This window comes from Aedes albopictus, chromosome 2, assembly GCF_035046485.1.
Source record: "Aedes albopictus strain Foshan chromosome 2, AalbF5, whole genome shotgun sequence".
Lineage (NCBI taxonomy): Eukaryota > Metazoa > Arthropoda > Insecta > Diptera > Culicidae > Aedes > Aedes albopictus.
Window position 1 is genome coordinate 100222663 of NC_085137.1, and position 17035 is coordinate 100239697.

At 43.4% G+C, this 17035-nt stretch overlaps 1 protein-coding gene across 1 annotated transcript in view; it reads left to right on the top strand.

Annotated features, from left to right (window-relative positions):
- Positions 1–245: 245 nt before the first annotated feature.
- Positions 246–17035, top strand: part of LOC115255312 (uncharacterized) — a 115782-nt gene continuing 98992 nt past the window's right edge. Inside the window, exon 1 of the mRNA XM_062850154.1 lies at positions 246–480. Within this exon, the coding sequence (XP_062706138.1) occupies positions 400–480 (81 nt within the window). The 5' untranslated portion in view covers positions 246–399. The remainder of the gene's footprint in view (positions 481–17035) is intronic.

A 17035-nucleotide genomic window follows, 5' to 3' on the forward strand; every position in this document is an offset into this window, starting at 1 on the left:
ACGTGCGATGTGATGTCTTGCGTCTAGCCGCAGTGAAATTGAGTGTCATCGGTTCGACCACACTTCAAACAAGAAAGAAATTTCTCAGCACGACCGAGTGCGATCGACACTTGTCGTTGCACTGCATCACAAAGTCCGTCGCTGTCGTCGAGAACTAGAGATTTCACGACTGAAGGGAGGGTTTTAGTCTTCCTGAAGTTGTTAAGCGATATCAAGCAAATTCGTGGTTTAGTTTGATTACCTTAGAGTTACGCGATTTAGGATGATTTTAACAACTTATTCGTAGAATATAGTGTTCTGAATCATTGGTGAACAAAAGTGAATTGTTGATAGTGATATCAGTGAACATGTTGCCACAAACCAGCATGTAGTGAACAACCCCGTTCAGAAACGGTCGTAATGCCTTTTCGTACGAAATTTATCAGCAGTTTCACTATCGGTATACAGAACCCCCTTTCGCTGGTCAAAGCTGCTCAACATGTAAGTTAAGGCTAATTTCTTGAGACTGTTGACATAATAGTAAGTACTGAAACTACCTATTTTATCAAAGTAATAAATAGTTATAAATGAAAGAGCATATTCTTCTTCTTCTTCTTATTCTTCTTCTTCTTCTTCTTCTTCTTCTTTTTTATGGCTCTACGTCCGCACTGGAACGTGGCCTGCCTCGCTAGTGTTTCTTGAGCACTTCCACAGTTATTAATTGAAGGGCTTTCTTTGGCTGCCATTGCATGAATTTGTATATGGTGAGGCAAGTACAATGATACACTATGCCCAGGGAGACGAGAAAATTTTTCCAACCGGAACGGGAATCGAACCCGCCGTCTCCGGATTGGCGATCCATAGCCTTCACCACTAGGCTAACTGGAGAGCTTATCTTATCTAACGTAAAAGTTAATAAAGAGACTGTTCCATCTGTTCAGTACACGTGCTGCAAATTTTATCTAACTCAAAACAAACGAAGTGCTGTTTGTTTTGTTTCTTACTTTATGTAGGCTCAGTGTACCAGTTATGGCTATAGTACCTCAAATTCGCCATAGTTGATTTTCATCCTTTAAAGATATAAATCAACAAGAAAAATTTCTTGAACAATAGATCACGATCACAAAAGATGATTGCAATCATTCAAACTGCACAATTTGCTCAAATTATGATAGAAATAAATCATTTTCCTTAACTTTTCGGCCTCCTTGCACCCTATTTCGCCATAGTGTACCAGTTATGGCAAATCCCATAAGGAATGCATGTAAATAGTGCGAAGTGGAACCCAAATTAACAAATGTGTCCATAACTGGTACAGGGTTCCTATCATTGGCACACGCCGTAATAAATACTAAAAGTAGTTTTGGCTCCGGTTTTATATTTTTCCTGTAAAGTATGGAAACTAATCTATCATTTGACTTATTGTTTACATTCGTCGGTCTTCTTCTTATTTTTGTAGAAATAGTTTTTCTTAGGTGGTGCGATAACTGGTACAGGCACCCTACCTTTCTGTTAAATAATAAATTGGTCTGGTATTCGCTTTGTTCTCGAATTAGGATGAATGTGGGATTACCAATAAAACCATGACCGTAAATGAAAGCCAGTTAGCAGAGGTTCATAAACTGTTTTAGTATTTTTTTTTTGTTTTTTTTCACCGCATTAATGTTTAAAATCTACTTATTGTCTTGTCGCTCTCACCCGGCGTCTACACTAGACAAAAATGTCTTGTCTTTTTGCTTTGTTCTCTCGCTGTTTGCAAGGAGAGCAGCGGTGTTGTACATTACTGTAGCGTTTTCTCTTTCTGGCAGCAAAATGGCAAAACAAAATTCTGTCCTGTGGAGATGTGTGGACACAGACAATGTGTCCTACAGAGATTCGCCCAGGGATTCCTCCTGGGATTCGTCCAAAAGTCCATTTAGCGGTTTATAAGAATTCTTGAAAATTTTTCAAAGATTTCTTCAACACCTTTCCAAATTCTTCCACAAAGTCTGCCAAGGATCTTACTAGCAAATCGTCTTGTGTTCGTTACGAAGAATTCCGAAAAGAACTAATCCAGGAACTATTCTAGCAATTCCGCGAAAGATTCGAGGATACGCACCGCAATTCCTCCAGTGATTTGTTCTTGAATTTGTTCTGGGATTTGTGCTCGAGTTTCTTTAGTAATTTGTAGAGGGATTCTTGGAAATTTGCAAGATTTCTTCCAGGGAATCTTGCAACAATTCCTCCAACGATTCTATTGTGAATATACCTAACCCATGGATTCCTCTTAAATTTATGTCCAACTTACTCCAGGAAACGGTCAAGAGGTCGTGGGTTGTGTTCGGAAATCCATTTGGATAGTTCTTATGCGCTTTCTTTAGGAAACTGTCGATTCATATACAAAGAAAAGTCTAAGAACCCCACCCAGGGAAATCGTGTATGGATTTCTTCAAGAATTCCTCTAGAATTACTCTGTTAATTCGTCTAGGTTCATTCGTATATGGAATTCGTCTTGTGACTCCTGCAGGGATTCGTATAGAGACCCGTCTAAGAATTCATTTATGAATGTTTCAATATTTATCTAACCCAGGGATTCCACGGAAATTTGTATCCTGTGTATTTTTTTAGGAAACGGTTTTGGGTTTTGTTAAGAATTGCGTGTGGACAGTCCTTGAAAGTTTTCTTCAGCAAACTGTTTAACCAATCCTATACAAAGATTCGTCTTGAGAGCCCTACCCAGGAAAGGAAGTCGTGTACGGATTTCTTCGAGATTTTCTCTTGAATTACACTATTGATTCGTCTAGACTTATTTGAATGGAATTCGTCTTGTGACCCCTACAGGGATTCGTCTATAGAGACTAGTTTTGAAATTATTTTGTGATATCACCCTTAATTCGTAAAAAAATATGTTCATGTGATTCATCTTCGAATTCTTACAGGAATTCCTGCAGTGATTTGCGAATGTTTCTGCTTGGGATTATTGCGGAAATTTCACCAAGGATTGATGGAAAGAAATCTCCAGAGATCCAGCTATTTTTTTTCCAAACTAGGATTTCCTATCTGAAGATTTGATTAATGATTCTTTCTGGAGTTTCTCCAGAAATTACTCTAGAGATTATTTCTGGGGTTTGGACATGCTTTCGGGAATTTCTTCTAAAACTAATTTTAAAATTGTCTACGAACTTCCACAACAAAGTCGGAAAGAATTAGTCTGACGACAACCTATTCAGAGATAGCTATTGAAATTATTATTCAGAATTTTGTCCAGGGATTCCTTCAGAGATTCTTCCTGGGTCTTTCCTCGAGGGTTTTCCTTTTCATCTATTCAAGATTTTCTCCACTGATTCGTCGAGAAATGCCTTCTGTAATTTTTCTAGGGATTCCTCCATGAATTTGTCTTTGGATTCCTCTAGGGACTTGTCTTTAAGGATAAACATCAGAGGATACAAATATGGCTGCCACAATGCCCGACTTGAACCCCTACTCACGTTTTCACGAGCACCAATCTTGAAAAATCGTAAACAAATGTGCTTGATTTAGAAAAGCTGCCTCTTTTTGCAAGTGAGCAAAGCAAGGATAAACAAGTGCGGTTTGGTTCGTCAGATTTGTGCCTCTAAAGTTTGTATGCAAAATTGCAATGGGATTTCTTGATGTTTCACCTTGAATGCCTCCAGGATTTCGTTTACTGGAAATTGTCCAGACATTTCTTCAAAAACTTCTCCCGTCCTGTAAAAAGATTTAACTGTTCGGTAATATAAATTGATAGATACGGCAAAACTATACAGTTCCCAGCCTAATACACAAGCCTCAGCAAATCAAAATCATCGTATTCCGTTGGCTTCAATTACCGTACGATTTAAAGTTGACAAAAAAATGGTTAAAATCACCGTAAAATTCATGTACAGGGATTCCTATCCAAGGATTGGTCTAATAATTCCTACGGGGATTGATCCAAGACTTTCACCATGAAATCTAATCTAATCTAATCTAATCTCACACTAACGCAGCCATTACTTGAATGCATCCTGGAAAATGAAGACTTTTCAAGTCTATCATTTTTCTTGTCTAACGGCCAGGCCAACTGCGCAGCATGTACCGCAGAGAAGATTTCAAGGGATAGAAAGATTTCAACATAGTCAATATTTGAAAACATTCTACACCTTGAAATCGAGGGGAAAGATGGAAGCGTGGACCTCCCGTACCAAACGCTTCCAGTTAACGATATAGATATTTAAACATGTTCGCATGTATTAATATGGTGATGTATGCGATGATTTGCTAAAAAATATTGATTAGTACGCCAGGAATGGTGGTAAGATTCTTCACTGAATCCTCCTTGATGACACAAGACTTTCACCATGAAATCGTACAAAAATTCTTACAGGAATTGTTCAAAGAACTACTCTAGAATTTCTCCATGGATTCGTCTTGGGGATGCCATCGAGGAATTCCTTGAGAGACTCCTGCTAATGATCTCAAGAATTCATGCTGGAGCTGTTCCCAGGAATTTCTTCTGTAGACTACTCCAGGAACGCCTGCTAAGAATTTCTCCAGAAGCTCCTTCTGAAGATTCATCCGGGAGTTTCTTCTGGAAATCCTCCACAAATGCATTGTGTGGATTCGTCCATATTCGTTTTTTTTTATTTCTTCTAGGGATTTCTTCAGGATATTCTTCAGAAGCTTATTTAGGAATCCCAACACGGTTTAAGTGTGGGATTGTTATAAGAATTTCTTCTCGGGGTTAATTTCAGAAATTCCACCTAAGGATTTTTCCAGAAACGTTTGGGAAATTCCAGAAGGAACTCAAGGACAACGCATTAAGGAACTATTGGGGGATTTTCAAATGCAGCTCCTGAATAGTTCCAAGTAGAAACTCTTAAAGAATCCCTAGGAAAAAAGCCGTGGAAGATTCCCATATGGTACTCCAGAAGGAACTCATGGAGGAATCCAAAAAATAACATTGGAGGATTTCTTCAATAAATTCCCGAAGAACACCTAGAAAGAATTTCTGGAAGATTATCAAAAGAAACTTCTGTTGGATTCACTCAAAGAACTTTGGGAGAATTTTTAGAATGCATTTCTAGAGAATTCTCAGAATAAAAAAAACTTCAGGAAGATTTAAAGAGGCCAGGGGTGCATCCACAAGGAACTTATGGGGTATTTTCAGATAATCTTGTCGAGCTTTTTTCAAAAAGAAGTTTTGGATTCACAGATGAAAGTCCTGGAGAATTCCCAGATGAAAGTCCTGGAGACTTCCCAGCTGACATTCTTGAAGATTCCCAGAAGGCATTCCTGAAAGATTCTCCAGGGTCTCCAGTTAGCCTAGTGGTTAAGGCTATGGATCGCCAATCCGGAGACGGCGGGTTCGATTCCCGTTCCGGTCGGGAAAATTTTATCGACTCCTTGGGCATAGTGTATCATTGTACTTGCCACACAATGTACAATTGTACAATGGCAGGCAAAGAAAGCCCTTCAATCAATAACAGTGGAAGTGCTCCAAGAACACTAAGTTGAAGAGAGGCGCAGTCCAAGTTTCAATGCGAGCGTCGAGCCATAAAGAAGAAGAAGATTCCTGAAAGATTCACATTAGGAAGGAACTCTTAAAAAAAGAACTCCGGAAGATTTCTTCGAAATATACCTGCACGCAGAACTCGATGTGTACACAGAGCAACGAGTAACTTTCACGCAGCGACCGAAAAGACAAAAGAATTTTCACGCAGATTTGTGTAACACCGGATCAGCACATTTTTTGTGTTGATCCAGTCGTACACAACTATGAGTGAAAAATCCTTTGTCTTTTTGCTCGCTGCGTGAAAGTTACTCGTGCCCTGTGTTGTTGCATGTAAGGGTGTGAATATTTACGAAAGGAACTTCTGTTGGATTGACACAAGCAACAATTCGGGGATTTGATGACAGTCCTGAAGAATTTCCAGATGGAACTCCTGGACGATTATCAGCAGGCATTGTTGGATAGTTTCTTTTGTGGACTTTTGGACTCATGGAGGATTCCTGAGAAAGAAGTCCGGAAAGATTCCCATATGGTACTCCAGAAGGAACTCATAGAGGGATCCCAAAAAGAACTCCGGAGGATTTCTTCAAGGAATTCCTAAATGATTTAGAAAAAGAAATTCTACAAGATTCTCAAAAGAATATTTTTTTGTATTCGCACAACTCCTGAGGGATTTTTTGAAGGAATTTCTGGAGAATTCACAGAAAAAAAGCTCCTGGAAGAAATATCCTTAGAGGATTTGTAAAAGGGACTCCTAGAGGATTCATAGAAGGAAGTCTTGAAAGATTCCCAGAAAAAAATAAAAAATTTCCCAGAAGAAACCCCTGAAAGATTGCCCCAGAATGAACTAAACGATCTTTTTGAGAAAACCCAGTAGGGAATCCTGGAGAAATTTCAACACCGTCCTGGACGGAGTCCAGCAGATGCTAGTGGTACATTTTTCTGGTATTCACATAGATTCCTTTTTGTGCGGCTCCGTGGTCGTGCGGCTAGTTTCACCTAGCTCATGGTCGCATCGTGCTGTGAGCGCGGGTTCGATTCCCGCCACAGCTGCCAGGAAAACTTTTCGGCTGTGCCACAGGGCGTTACATGCTAGTCCGTTGGCTAGTGTCGTGCTTCCTTCATAGAGCAAAAAAGCTCACTGGAAGCATTGAACGTGTCAGTCAGTGTCTTTTTTCTGAAAAATTTCAAGAATTTGCATCAACGATTCCTTTATTTCAAAGTTTCTTTGGAGATTTTACTCAGAAAGAAATAAGAAAAAGCTCACAAAAGAATTCCACACGAAACGGATAGAGAAATTCCATAAGGAATTTCATAAAAAAAAACTGAACATAAACACCATAAGGCACACCTAAGAGTATTCCGAACCTGCAGGAATTTGAAGAAACTCTGGGAGGAGCTCCAAGAGAAGCAGTTCTCGAAAGAACTCAATCAAGGACATACCACCTAGAGAAATCCCGGAAGGAGTTACTGAAGGAATCTTTGAAGGTTTTCCTGGAGGAATCGAAGAAAGAATTCTTGCAGAAATCCCAGAAGAAACTCCTGGTCCAAACTTTGGATGAAAATCCTGGAAGTTTACCGGAAGGAATATCCGGAGGAGTCTAGCAAGGGATCTCAGAAGAAAACCTAGAGAAAACCCCAAAGAAACTCATAAAGAGATTCCACAAGGAAATCTTAGAGACATCCTAGAGAGACCTCCTAGGTGATCTTGAATGATAATTTTAGGGGACTCTCAGACGAATCTACTGAAGGTATCCTAGTAGGAACTTCTTTACCTTCTTGCGGAGTTCCTCCTTAAAATTCTTCTAGGATCCCTTCAGAAGTTCCTCTCATAGTTCTTTTGCAATTCCTCCAATACTATCTTCTGGGATTACACCAGGAGCTAGTTCTGGGATTTCTCAAGGAAATTCACCATCTGAAGAATCTGGAAGAATCGCATAGGGTACTTCTAAAGTACTGGAAATTCTTAAATAATTTTGAAATCACAATCAAATTTTTTCGGAGATTCTCGCAGAATTTCCAGAACGATGAAAAAGATGCTTTCGGGGTATTTTGGAAGAAGAAAATCCTTTCAAGATTATTCCTAGAATCCCAACAGCATATCTCAAAATCGTTGTGTGCATTCTTCGCCTACGCCTTTTACCGAGAATGTGAGAATCCATTCCTGTTCGTCTGTTTGAGGCACAGGCCTTTCGAGAACATCAATAAGTGTTTGTGCATACGCTAATCCTCACTGAATTCACCATTGAATTCCCACAGAGTTTTTCTTAGTCATACCAAAGTAAGTAAACTAAGGTCGTATTACTTATCAAAGTGAATCCAGACCCAACGGTACCTTCCCTACTAACAAACAACCCCTTCTTCAACCATTGGTGGAGACGTGCGGTAAACGCCAACTTTTACATAACAAAGCTTGTTACGGACCACCCTATGTCCGTGCGCACCCTTCATAGGTGACTTGACCGACGCACACTATAGCAGCCTGATGATAGTACCTATTGAGCATTTGTGTTTGAAGTTCGCTGCATTGTGAGCCAGGAGATAGGAAAACAACAGAATTGTAAAGCGCATACAACACGCGAAGTGCAGTAAATTGAATAATTCTTGTTATACTTTGATATAAAGATACTAAAAATTAGGGTCATGCATTGAATTTGTACCTTAATCTAAGCCTTAATCTATCATACATGCTACGAAGTGATATCTACATGCTACTGGTGAGAAATCATGCAAAATCATTAATACTACTTACTCTAACCATAAAACTAAATCATGCAGGTTTCTATTATCCACAAATAGACGATAACTACGGCTAAATTGGGGTATATTATCGATAACTATTACAAACAGTTGGTAAGTTGTAACAGAAATAAAATCTATAATGTACAAGATTGTTAAACATCATACTACACATGCTAGGCTCACCAGTTAGTCGAACAGAGTGGTACCGTCAAGACACCGAATACCGTCTCTGTAAGAGTAAATGCAGTAAACGTAAGTTGTTTTACCACTTCTTTGTCAAACCCTAAACTGAAGTTAACAAAACGAAAATGTATTTGGCTTTAGGAATTTATAATCCTCCAGTTCGTGAAATATATGGATTAATACGTTCGGAAACTCTTTTTTATTCGGTGGTGCCAACATCTTATAAATTCGTTTAACGCGAGATATGTCTAGCCGTAGCAATCTCAAACCGCATTTGAGACCCGGTGCGATGACAACCCGGTCTGTTGCCAAATCTGGTGGTAGTGGTGGTCAAAGTGAAAATCAAGTGGAGGATGGTGCTTACGGTGGAATTGTGCCGGTGGTGGTCACAGGGGTTACGTCGCCAGAGCATCAGACGGATAAAACCCTGCCGGGAAGAACATGCAAAGTGTGTAGTGGTCCAGACAATGATGAAATGGTCCAGTGCGACGTCTGCCATAAGCGGTATCATTCTGTCTGCGTGGGAGTCACCAAGGAGATTGAAGACAGGAGTTGGAGCTGTGCTGCCTGCGAAACAGTAACCAGGGCTCTGCAAATCCTATCAACCTCCGACAAGGCTCCAAAACAAGCGGAAGTAGCATACAGAAGCAGGTCGTTGAATCCAATCATCTCGTCGAAACAGTATACACTGCAGCCTCCGGAAGGACCGTCGAGCAAAGGAGCTGTGAAGAAGGCGTCGCAGCCGAAATCCATATCAGACCGATCGGCCAAAGGAACCTACTCTTTGGTCTCTCACGGTTCTTCCAAAAGCTCTTTGCTGAAACTCGAACTTCAAAAGCTGGAAGAGGAGCGGAATCTGGAGCAGAAAGAAGCGGAGAAACAACGTAACTACCTGAACAAAAAGTACGACCTCCTGAGGCAGCTCACAAACCAGTCAGAAGCGACCTCTGTTGCGGAAAGCGTGGATCGAGTAGATGCCTGGATCGATGATGTAAATGGTCGTGCACGCAGTGAATCGGTCGTTGAGCCACCTTTCGTGAATTTCTCTCCTCGCGGATGTTCAACAACAAATCTCTCAAACATAGGCAGGGGTTCCCATGCTGTAAGTGAACAGTCCCCTGTGTTGGCCGCTCCTGTTAACATCAGTAGACGTTCCATTCCAGTTCCAAATCCCGGCAATGCTTCTCTTTTGCGCCCGTCTAGATTTCTCACGATCCCGCCAAACTACGATGGAGCATCCTCTGTAAGTCAGAGTTCCTCAACACGTCATCGAAATGTCCGACATGGACCTACTCGAGCGCAGCTAGCTGCTCGGCAGGCCATCTCCAAAGATCTGCCTAATTTCTCCGGCAATCCTGAAGATTGGCCGATTTTTCTGTCGTCGTTTAACAGCACCACATCGATGTGCGGTTTCACAAACGACGAAAACATCATTAGACTGCAGAAGAGTTTGACAGGCCGGGCATACGAGGCAGTAAAAAGTCAGCTAATGCATCCAGCAAACGTCCCCGGAGTGATGGGCACCCTGAAGATGATGTTCGGGCAGCCTGAAGCCATCGTACACTCGCTTTTAGCCAAGATCGATGCGTTGCCAGTCCTGAGGGAGGACAAATTGGAGACACTGGTGGATTTTGCGGTGAACGTGAAGAACTTTTGTGCAACGGTGGACGCTTGTGGTTTAGAGGATCACTTGTACAATGTGTCGTTGTTGCAACAACTGGTGGCCAAGCTTCCGCCAATCTTGAAGCTGGACTGGGCATGCTACCGTATGTCTGTACCTCGAGTCAACTTGGCGACTCTCGGAAATTTCCTCTATTCCCTAGCAGAGGCCGCTAGCACAGTCACGATCCCTACGGCTACCATAGATCAGAAGCAAACTCGGAGCGAACTTCGCTCATCGCAGAAAGGCAATGCCTTCCTAAACGCTCACTTGGAGTCCCCACCGGAAATCTTCACATCGAAGCTCGCTACACCAAGCAGCGTCAAAGATACCGCAGCGCCCAAAGATCGGATCAACGAGTGTCCGATTTGTAAGAGCAGTTGCAGATCAGTCGACAAGTGTACACAGTTCCTTGAGCTCACCCGTGATGCACGCTGGGCTGCCGTGCGTGAATTCGGATTGTGCCGTAGGTGTCTCCGGCGACACAGTGGAAGCTGCAACAGTAAAGAATGTGGAAAGGACGGATGCACGTTCAAACACCATGCATTGCTACACAATGATCAGCAGAGACCTCAACAATCAGCCGCAGGAGCGATATCGCCGAACTCGACACCTAGATCTTCCCAGCTGGATACTAACCTAGGTCACGGATGTAATACTCATCGTACAAAAACTTCGGCTGTACTCTTTCGATATTTGCCCGTGGTGCTAAGAAACCGTGATAAAACAGTAGAAACATACGCGTTTTTCGACGAAGGTTCTGAGCTCAGTCTGCTCGATGATGGTTTGGCGAAGTTCTTGGAACTGGATGGCGAAATCAGTCCACTGTGTTTAAGATGGACTGGTGGAAAAGAGCGCAACGAAGACAACTCCCGCGTCGTAAGCCTGGAAATAGGAGGAATATGTAACCAACCTAAGATGTTTAGTCTGAACAATGTGAGGACAGTGCAAGAGCTGCTGCTGCCTCACCAGACAGTCGACATGAAGGAATTATCGCAGTTATACCCCCACCTTCGTGGGCTTCCAATAGACTCGTATCAGTCCGCTCAACCACGGATCCTCATTGGCCTGAAGCATGCGTTCGTCGGCTTAGTGCTCCAAAGCAGAGAAGGAGAGCTTAATCATCCAATCGCATCGAAGACACGACTTGGATGGACCGTGTATGGAGGATGTACGGAGGATGTTCCTAACGTTGTCCAATGTGCATTTCATGAACTCCAGCACAACAATGGTACGGACGATGCCCTACACCAAGCAATGAAAGAGTATTTCTCTTTGGAAAGTCTCGGAATAGCGAAAACGACGAACTTACTTCTGTCTGCTGAGGATCAACGAGCGGAGAATCTTCTACGTTCCCTGACGAAGCTTAAGGATGGCCGTTACGAGACAGGTCTACTCTGGCGCTACGATGGTGTACGCCTTCCAGACAATCATGACATGGCCCTTCGCCGTCACCGTTTCCTCGAAAAGCGCTTGGAGAAAGATCCGCAGTTGGCGAATACGCTGAATCAAAAAATTGTTGATTACCTGCATAAGGGATACATTCGTCAGGTTACTGAAGAGGAGCTGAACCAACAGGTATTGCGTGTATGGTACCTTCCGATCTTCCCGGTCACAAATCCGAATAAACCAGGAAAGATAAGGATTGTCTGGGATGCTGCAGCCTCAGCATTTGGGAAATCGCTCAACTCGGCGCTTCTGAAGGGCCCGGATCAGCTATGTTCGTTGCTGTCTATTCTTCTCCAGTTTCGTGAACATCGAGTTGGCCTAACAGGTGATATCCGTGAGATGTTCCACCAGGTGGACATTCGAGAGGAGGACCAGCACTGCCAACGTTTTTTCTGGACAGACCAAACCGGCGAAGTACGTATCTACATAATGCGCGTCATGACCTTCGGAGCCTGCTGTTCGCCGAGCTGCGCTCAGTACGTTAAAAACGTCAACGCTGAGCGGCATTCGCAGAAGTACGAAAAGGCGGCCGAAGCTATTACTAAAAAGCACTATGTGGACGATATGCTCGTGAGCGTCGAGACAGAGCAGGAGGCCATCCAACTTGCAAACGAAGTGAAGTTAGTGCACGGAAACGGCGGGTTTGAAATGCGTAATTGGGTCAGCAACTCGAGTCCAGTTTTGAAGGCATTGCAAGGAGAGAACGTTCCAGAGAAAAACCTGGATTTGTCATCAGAGCTTGCTACCGAAAAGGTTCTCGGAATGTGGTGGTGCACATCAACAGATACCTTCACGTTCAAAATTTGTTGGCACCGGTACGATAAAGAGCTGTTGAACAGTCATCGTTGTCCGACCAAGAGGGAAATTCTACGGGTGCTCATGACAATCTTTGACCCTTTAGGATTGATCGCCCATTTCCTCATGTTTTTGAAGATTTTGCTGCAAGAAGTCTGGCGTTCCGGAGTCCAGTGGGATGAACCGATCCAGGAGGCCTCTTTCGAAAAATGGAAGCAATGGCTACAGATCCTTCCTCAAGTAGAGCAAACAAGTATTCCCCGTTGCTTCCGAATCCGCACCTCCCTTGACGTAGCCTACGAAGCGCAACTACATGTGTTTGTCGACGCGAGCGAAAATGGTTTTTCTGCAGCAGCATATCTTCGCTTTCAACAGGATAACGTCATTGAGTGCTCACTGGTTGCAGCCAAAACACGAGTGGCCCCGCTGAAGTTTACATCTATTCCGAAACTTGAGCTTCAAGCAGCTGTCATTGGTGCTAGACTGGCCAACACAATTTCCGAGTCCTTGTCAGTTCCAGTCTCAAGTCGTGTTTTCTGGTCTGATTCCCGGGACGTAATCTGCTGGATCAACTCGGATCATAGGCGATACAGCCAATTTGTGGCATTTAGAGTGAGCGAAATCCTCGAAACCACCGAGATCAACGATTGGCGTTGGGTACCTACCAAACACAACGTTGCAGACGACGCCACCAAGTGGGCTGGTTGGCCAGACCTGAGCCTCGATAGCAGATGGTTTAAGGGACCGGACTTCCTGTGGCGGGCTGAGTCCGAATGGCCGCGTGCCCCTTTCAAGGCCTCCTCGACTACTACGGAACTTCGTCCGAATCTGTTAGTACACCTCACAGTTCACGCGCCAATAGTGAATGTGATCGATTTCTCCAGTTGGAAGCGACTTCTCCATGTGACGGCCTTCGTACTCCGGTTTCCTGCAAACTGCCGACGCAAGCTACAACAATTACCCACCGGCACCGGACCGCTAACCACAGAAGAACTGATCGAAGCTGAAGCCTACTTGTTGCGGGTTGCGCAAATTGACTCTTTTTGTGAAGAGATCGCCATTCTTCGAAGAGTGCAGAATTCATCGCATGAGTCTTCAACGCCACTGCCCAAAACGAGTGCCCTTTACCAGCTTTCTCCTTTCCTGGATACCCGTAGCGTTCTCAGGATGCGGGGCAGAACACGGCTGTGCCAGTATACTGCAGAAGACTCCAAGAATCCCATCATTCTACCGCGTGACCACCACATAACCACCTTAATCATTGCACACTACCATGAACGATACCACCACCGCAACCATGAGACCGTCATAAACGAGCTACGCCAAAAATACAATATTTCTCGAATCCGCGTATGCTACAGCAAAATAAGAAGACGATGTCAGCGATGCAAGAATGAAAGCGCCATTCCACGTCCACCCATCATGGCTGACCTTCCGCCGGCTCGACTGGCAGCTTTCTCACGTCCCTTCACACATGTAGGGATAGATTACTTCGGCCCCATCCAGGTATCCATCGGGCGAAGAACCGAAAAGCGCTGGGGAATGCTGGCTACTTGCCTAACGATTCGTGCGGTCCACATCGAGATAGTCCACACCCTCAGTACGGCCTCTTGTATCATGGCCTTAAGAAATTTCATCGCTCGTCCTGGAACACCCAGAGTGATTTATAGTGACCGAGGCACAAACTTCGTTGGAACGAATCGTGAGTTACGCGAAATAGAAGCAGCTATCAACGAGCCGGACATTATGAAGGAGTTTACCAGCACTGAGACGAAATGGGTGTTCAACCCTCCGGCGGCCCCACACATGGGGGGAAGTTGGGAAAGGCTGATTCGTACTGTGAAAAATAATTTGATGTCGATTAGCCCTTCCCGTACCCTGCGAGTTGAAGAGCTCCAGAACTTCTTGATCGAGGTCGAGAATACTGTCAACTCTCGCCCGCTAACTCATGTACCGCTTGACAACGATTCCGAACCGGCTATCACCCCAAATCACTTTTTGCTCGGTTCATCCCACGGTACAAAGCCTCTCACCTTGATCGACGACAGCGGTATCGCGTTGAGGCAGGCTTACACCAAATCACAAATCCTAGCTAACCAATTTTGGAAGCGTTGGGTAACTGGGTATCTTCCAGAAATCACCAGACGGACAAAATGGTTCACCTACACAAAACCGATATCCGTCGGCGACATTGTTGTCATCGTCGATCCCCAGTTACCACGGAACTGCTGGCCCAAAGGTAAGGTCATCGGAGTTACAACAGGAAAGGACGGCCAAATCCGATCAGCTACAGTGCGCACAACGAACGGTGTGTACGAGCGTCCCGTGGCCAAGTTGGGAGTCCTTGATGTCAGGCGCGATGGTGAGTAAGTCAACACTGGGTTGGCGTACCCTGGGGGGAGTGTTACGGACCACCCTATGTCCGTGCGCACCCTTCATAGGTGACTTGACCGACGCACACTATAGCAGCCTGATGATAGTACCTATTGAGCATTTGTGTTTGAAGTTCGCTGCATTGTGAGCCAGGAGATAGGAAAACAACAGAATTGTAAAGCGCATACAACACGCGAAGTGCAGTAAATTGAATAATTCTTGTTATAGTTTGATATAAAGATACTAAAAATTAGGGTCATGCATTGAATTTGTACCTTAATCTAAGCCTTAATCTATCATACATGCTACGAAGTGATATCTACATGCTACTGGTGAGAAATCATGCAAAATCATTAATACTACTTACTCTAACCATAAAACTAAATCATGCAGGTTTCTATTATCCACAAATAGACGATAACTACGGCTAAATTGGGGTATATTATCGATAACTATTACAAACAGTTGGTAAGTTGTAACAGAAATAAAATCTATAATGTACAAGATTGTTAAACATCATACTACACATGCTAGGCTCACCAGTTAGTCGAACAGAGTGGTACCGTCAAGACACCGAATACCGTCTCTGTAAGAGTAAATGCAGTAAACGTAAGTTGTTTTACCACTTCTTTGTCAAACCCTAAACTGAAGTTAACAAAACGAAAATGTATTTGGCTTTAGGAATTTATAATCCTCCAGTTCGTGAAATATATGGATTAATACGTTCGGAAACTCTTTTTTATTCGGTGGTGCCAACAAAGCTTGATACTAATATTCCTTCCCTCTTCCAACCTGACTGCAAGGACGTGGCCGGCAACACCTTTATTCTTGTTTACGGACGTATCCACTTTTGAACGTTTTTGGTTCGATCGAATCAGTAGGCCATTTGATTTTGCTGGCGTAAACGGGAATGCGTACGATTTACGTTCGAAAGTGGATTCGATCGAAAACAAGAATGAGGGTGAGACACCCTCATTCTTGTTTTCGATCGAATCCACTTTCGAACGAAAATCGTTCGCATTCTCGTTTACGCCAGCAAAATCAAATGGCCTACTGATTCGATCGAACCAAAAACGTTCGAAAGTGGATACGTCCGTAAACAAGAATGAGGGTGTCTGAAGCGTGTACAATGAGAATTTTGACCATTCCCAGTCTTTCCCAGTCAATTATTCAGTTGATTCATTGTGAAACTGTCATTGGTTCGGGTGAATCACGGAGTAGCAACCATAGATATGTGCAGTCAGTCTAAGCTAAGCTAAGTCATACCAAACTAAGTAGACTGTTTGTCCACTGCATGCCCTTTGGAATTTAATAAGATTTTTCACAGTATTTGTGAGGGAGTCCCAGCAGAGCTCCTGCTACCGTAGATCTTATCAGGTTTTGAGCCTACCATTGTTCTAACTACAATCCCTTATGAAGTTTCCCCTGGAACCGCAGCAGGCCGCCCAAAGTGTCAGCCAGCATGCCCCTCAAAACGCACGAGAGTTAAGGGGGAGCCACAATGCTGCGTCGACTTCGACTTCGACTTCAGCGTTAACGGATCCGTCATTGTACTAAAAACGCTGACGGATACGTTAACGCAGAGGGTGCCCACAATGTTGCGTTGCGTTGTTGCGTTGCGTTGCGTTCGTTGCGTCATCTTTGTCATTGTTGTCAAATGTTTTGTTTACGAAGGTTCCATTTGGACCTGTTGGGACGGAGTATTTACATCGGACGGAAAAATGGAATACGTGCAAAGTTTATCCGAAATCGTGCTGCTTCTTTCGATTGCCAACGAATTGCGAAAGGCAATCAATTATACACGTCAACATCCGCGCAGAACGCCTCGCAGGTAATTTGTTTTTTTTTTTGTAATACATTTTCTAATTTTTCTACAGTAATCGATTTATATTGTAGGTGGTGGATCCGGCCTGCGAACGAGGATCGGGATGGCAAAGGTTTTTTCGAAACCGATTATCATCTGCTGAGGAATAGAGATCCGGAATACTTCCTTAAATCAGTCAGGATGAGCCCACAATGCTTCGACTTGCTTTTAGAAAAAGTGGGTGGCCGGCTACAAAAGTTTTCGTTCCGGAAGCCAATTTCACCGGAATGCAGACTTTTCATGACCCTTATGTAAGTGTTATTTTCCATTTACTGATTTCTTTTAGCATAATATTAAAACAGTTTCATTCATTGTTTGCCTTGGATAGGGTCTGGGACCATTTGGGCAGGAGCACCTATTTTGGGCACTTGTTGCTGTAGCTCAGCCAATTTTCAGCCAATTGACTTAATTTTTGGAATACGGCCAGATACGCACAATAACTAGCCATGTACAAAATGTCATATCAATTGGTTTGAATTTGACTGAGTTATAGCAGCAAGTG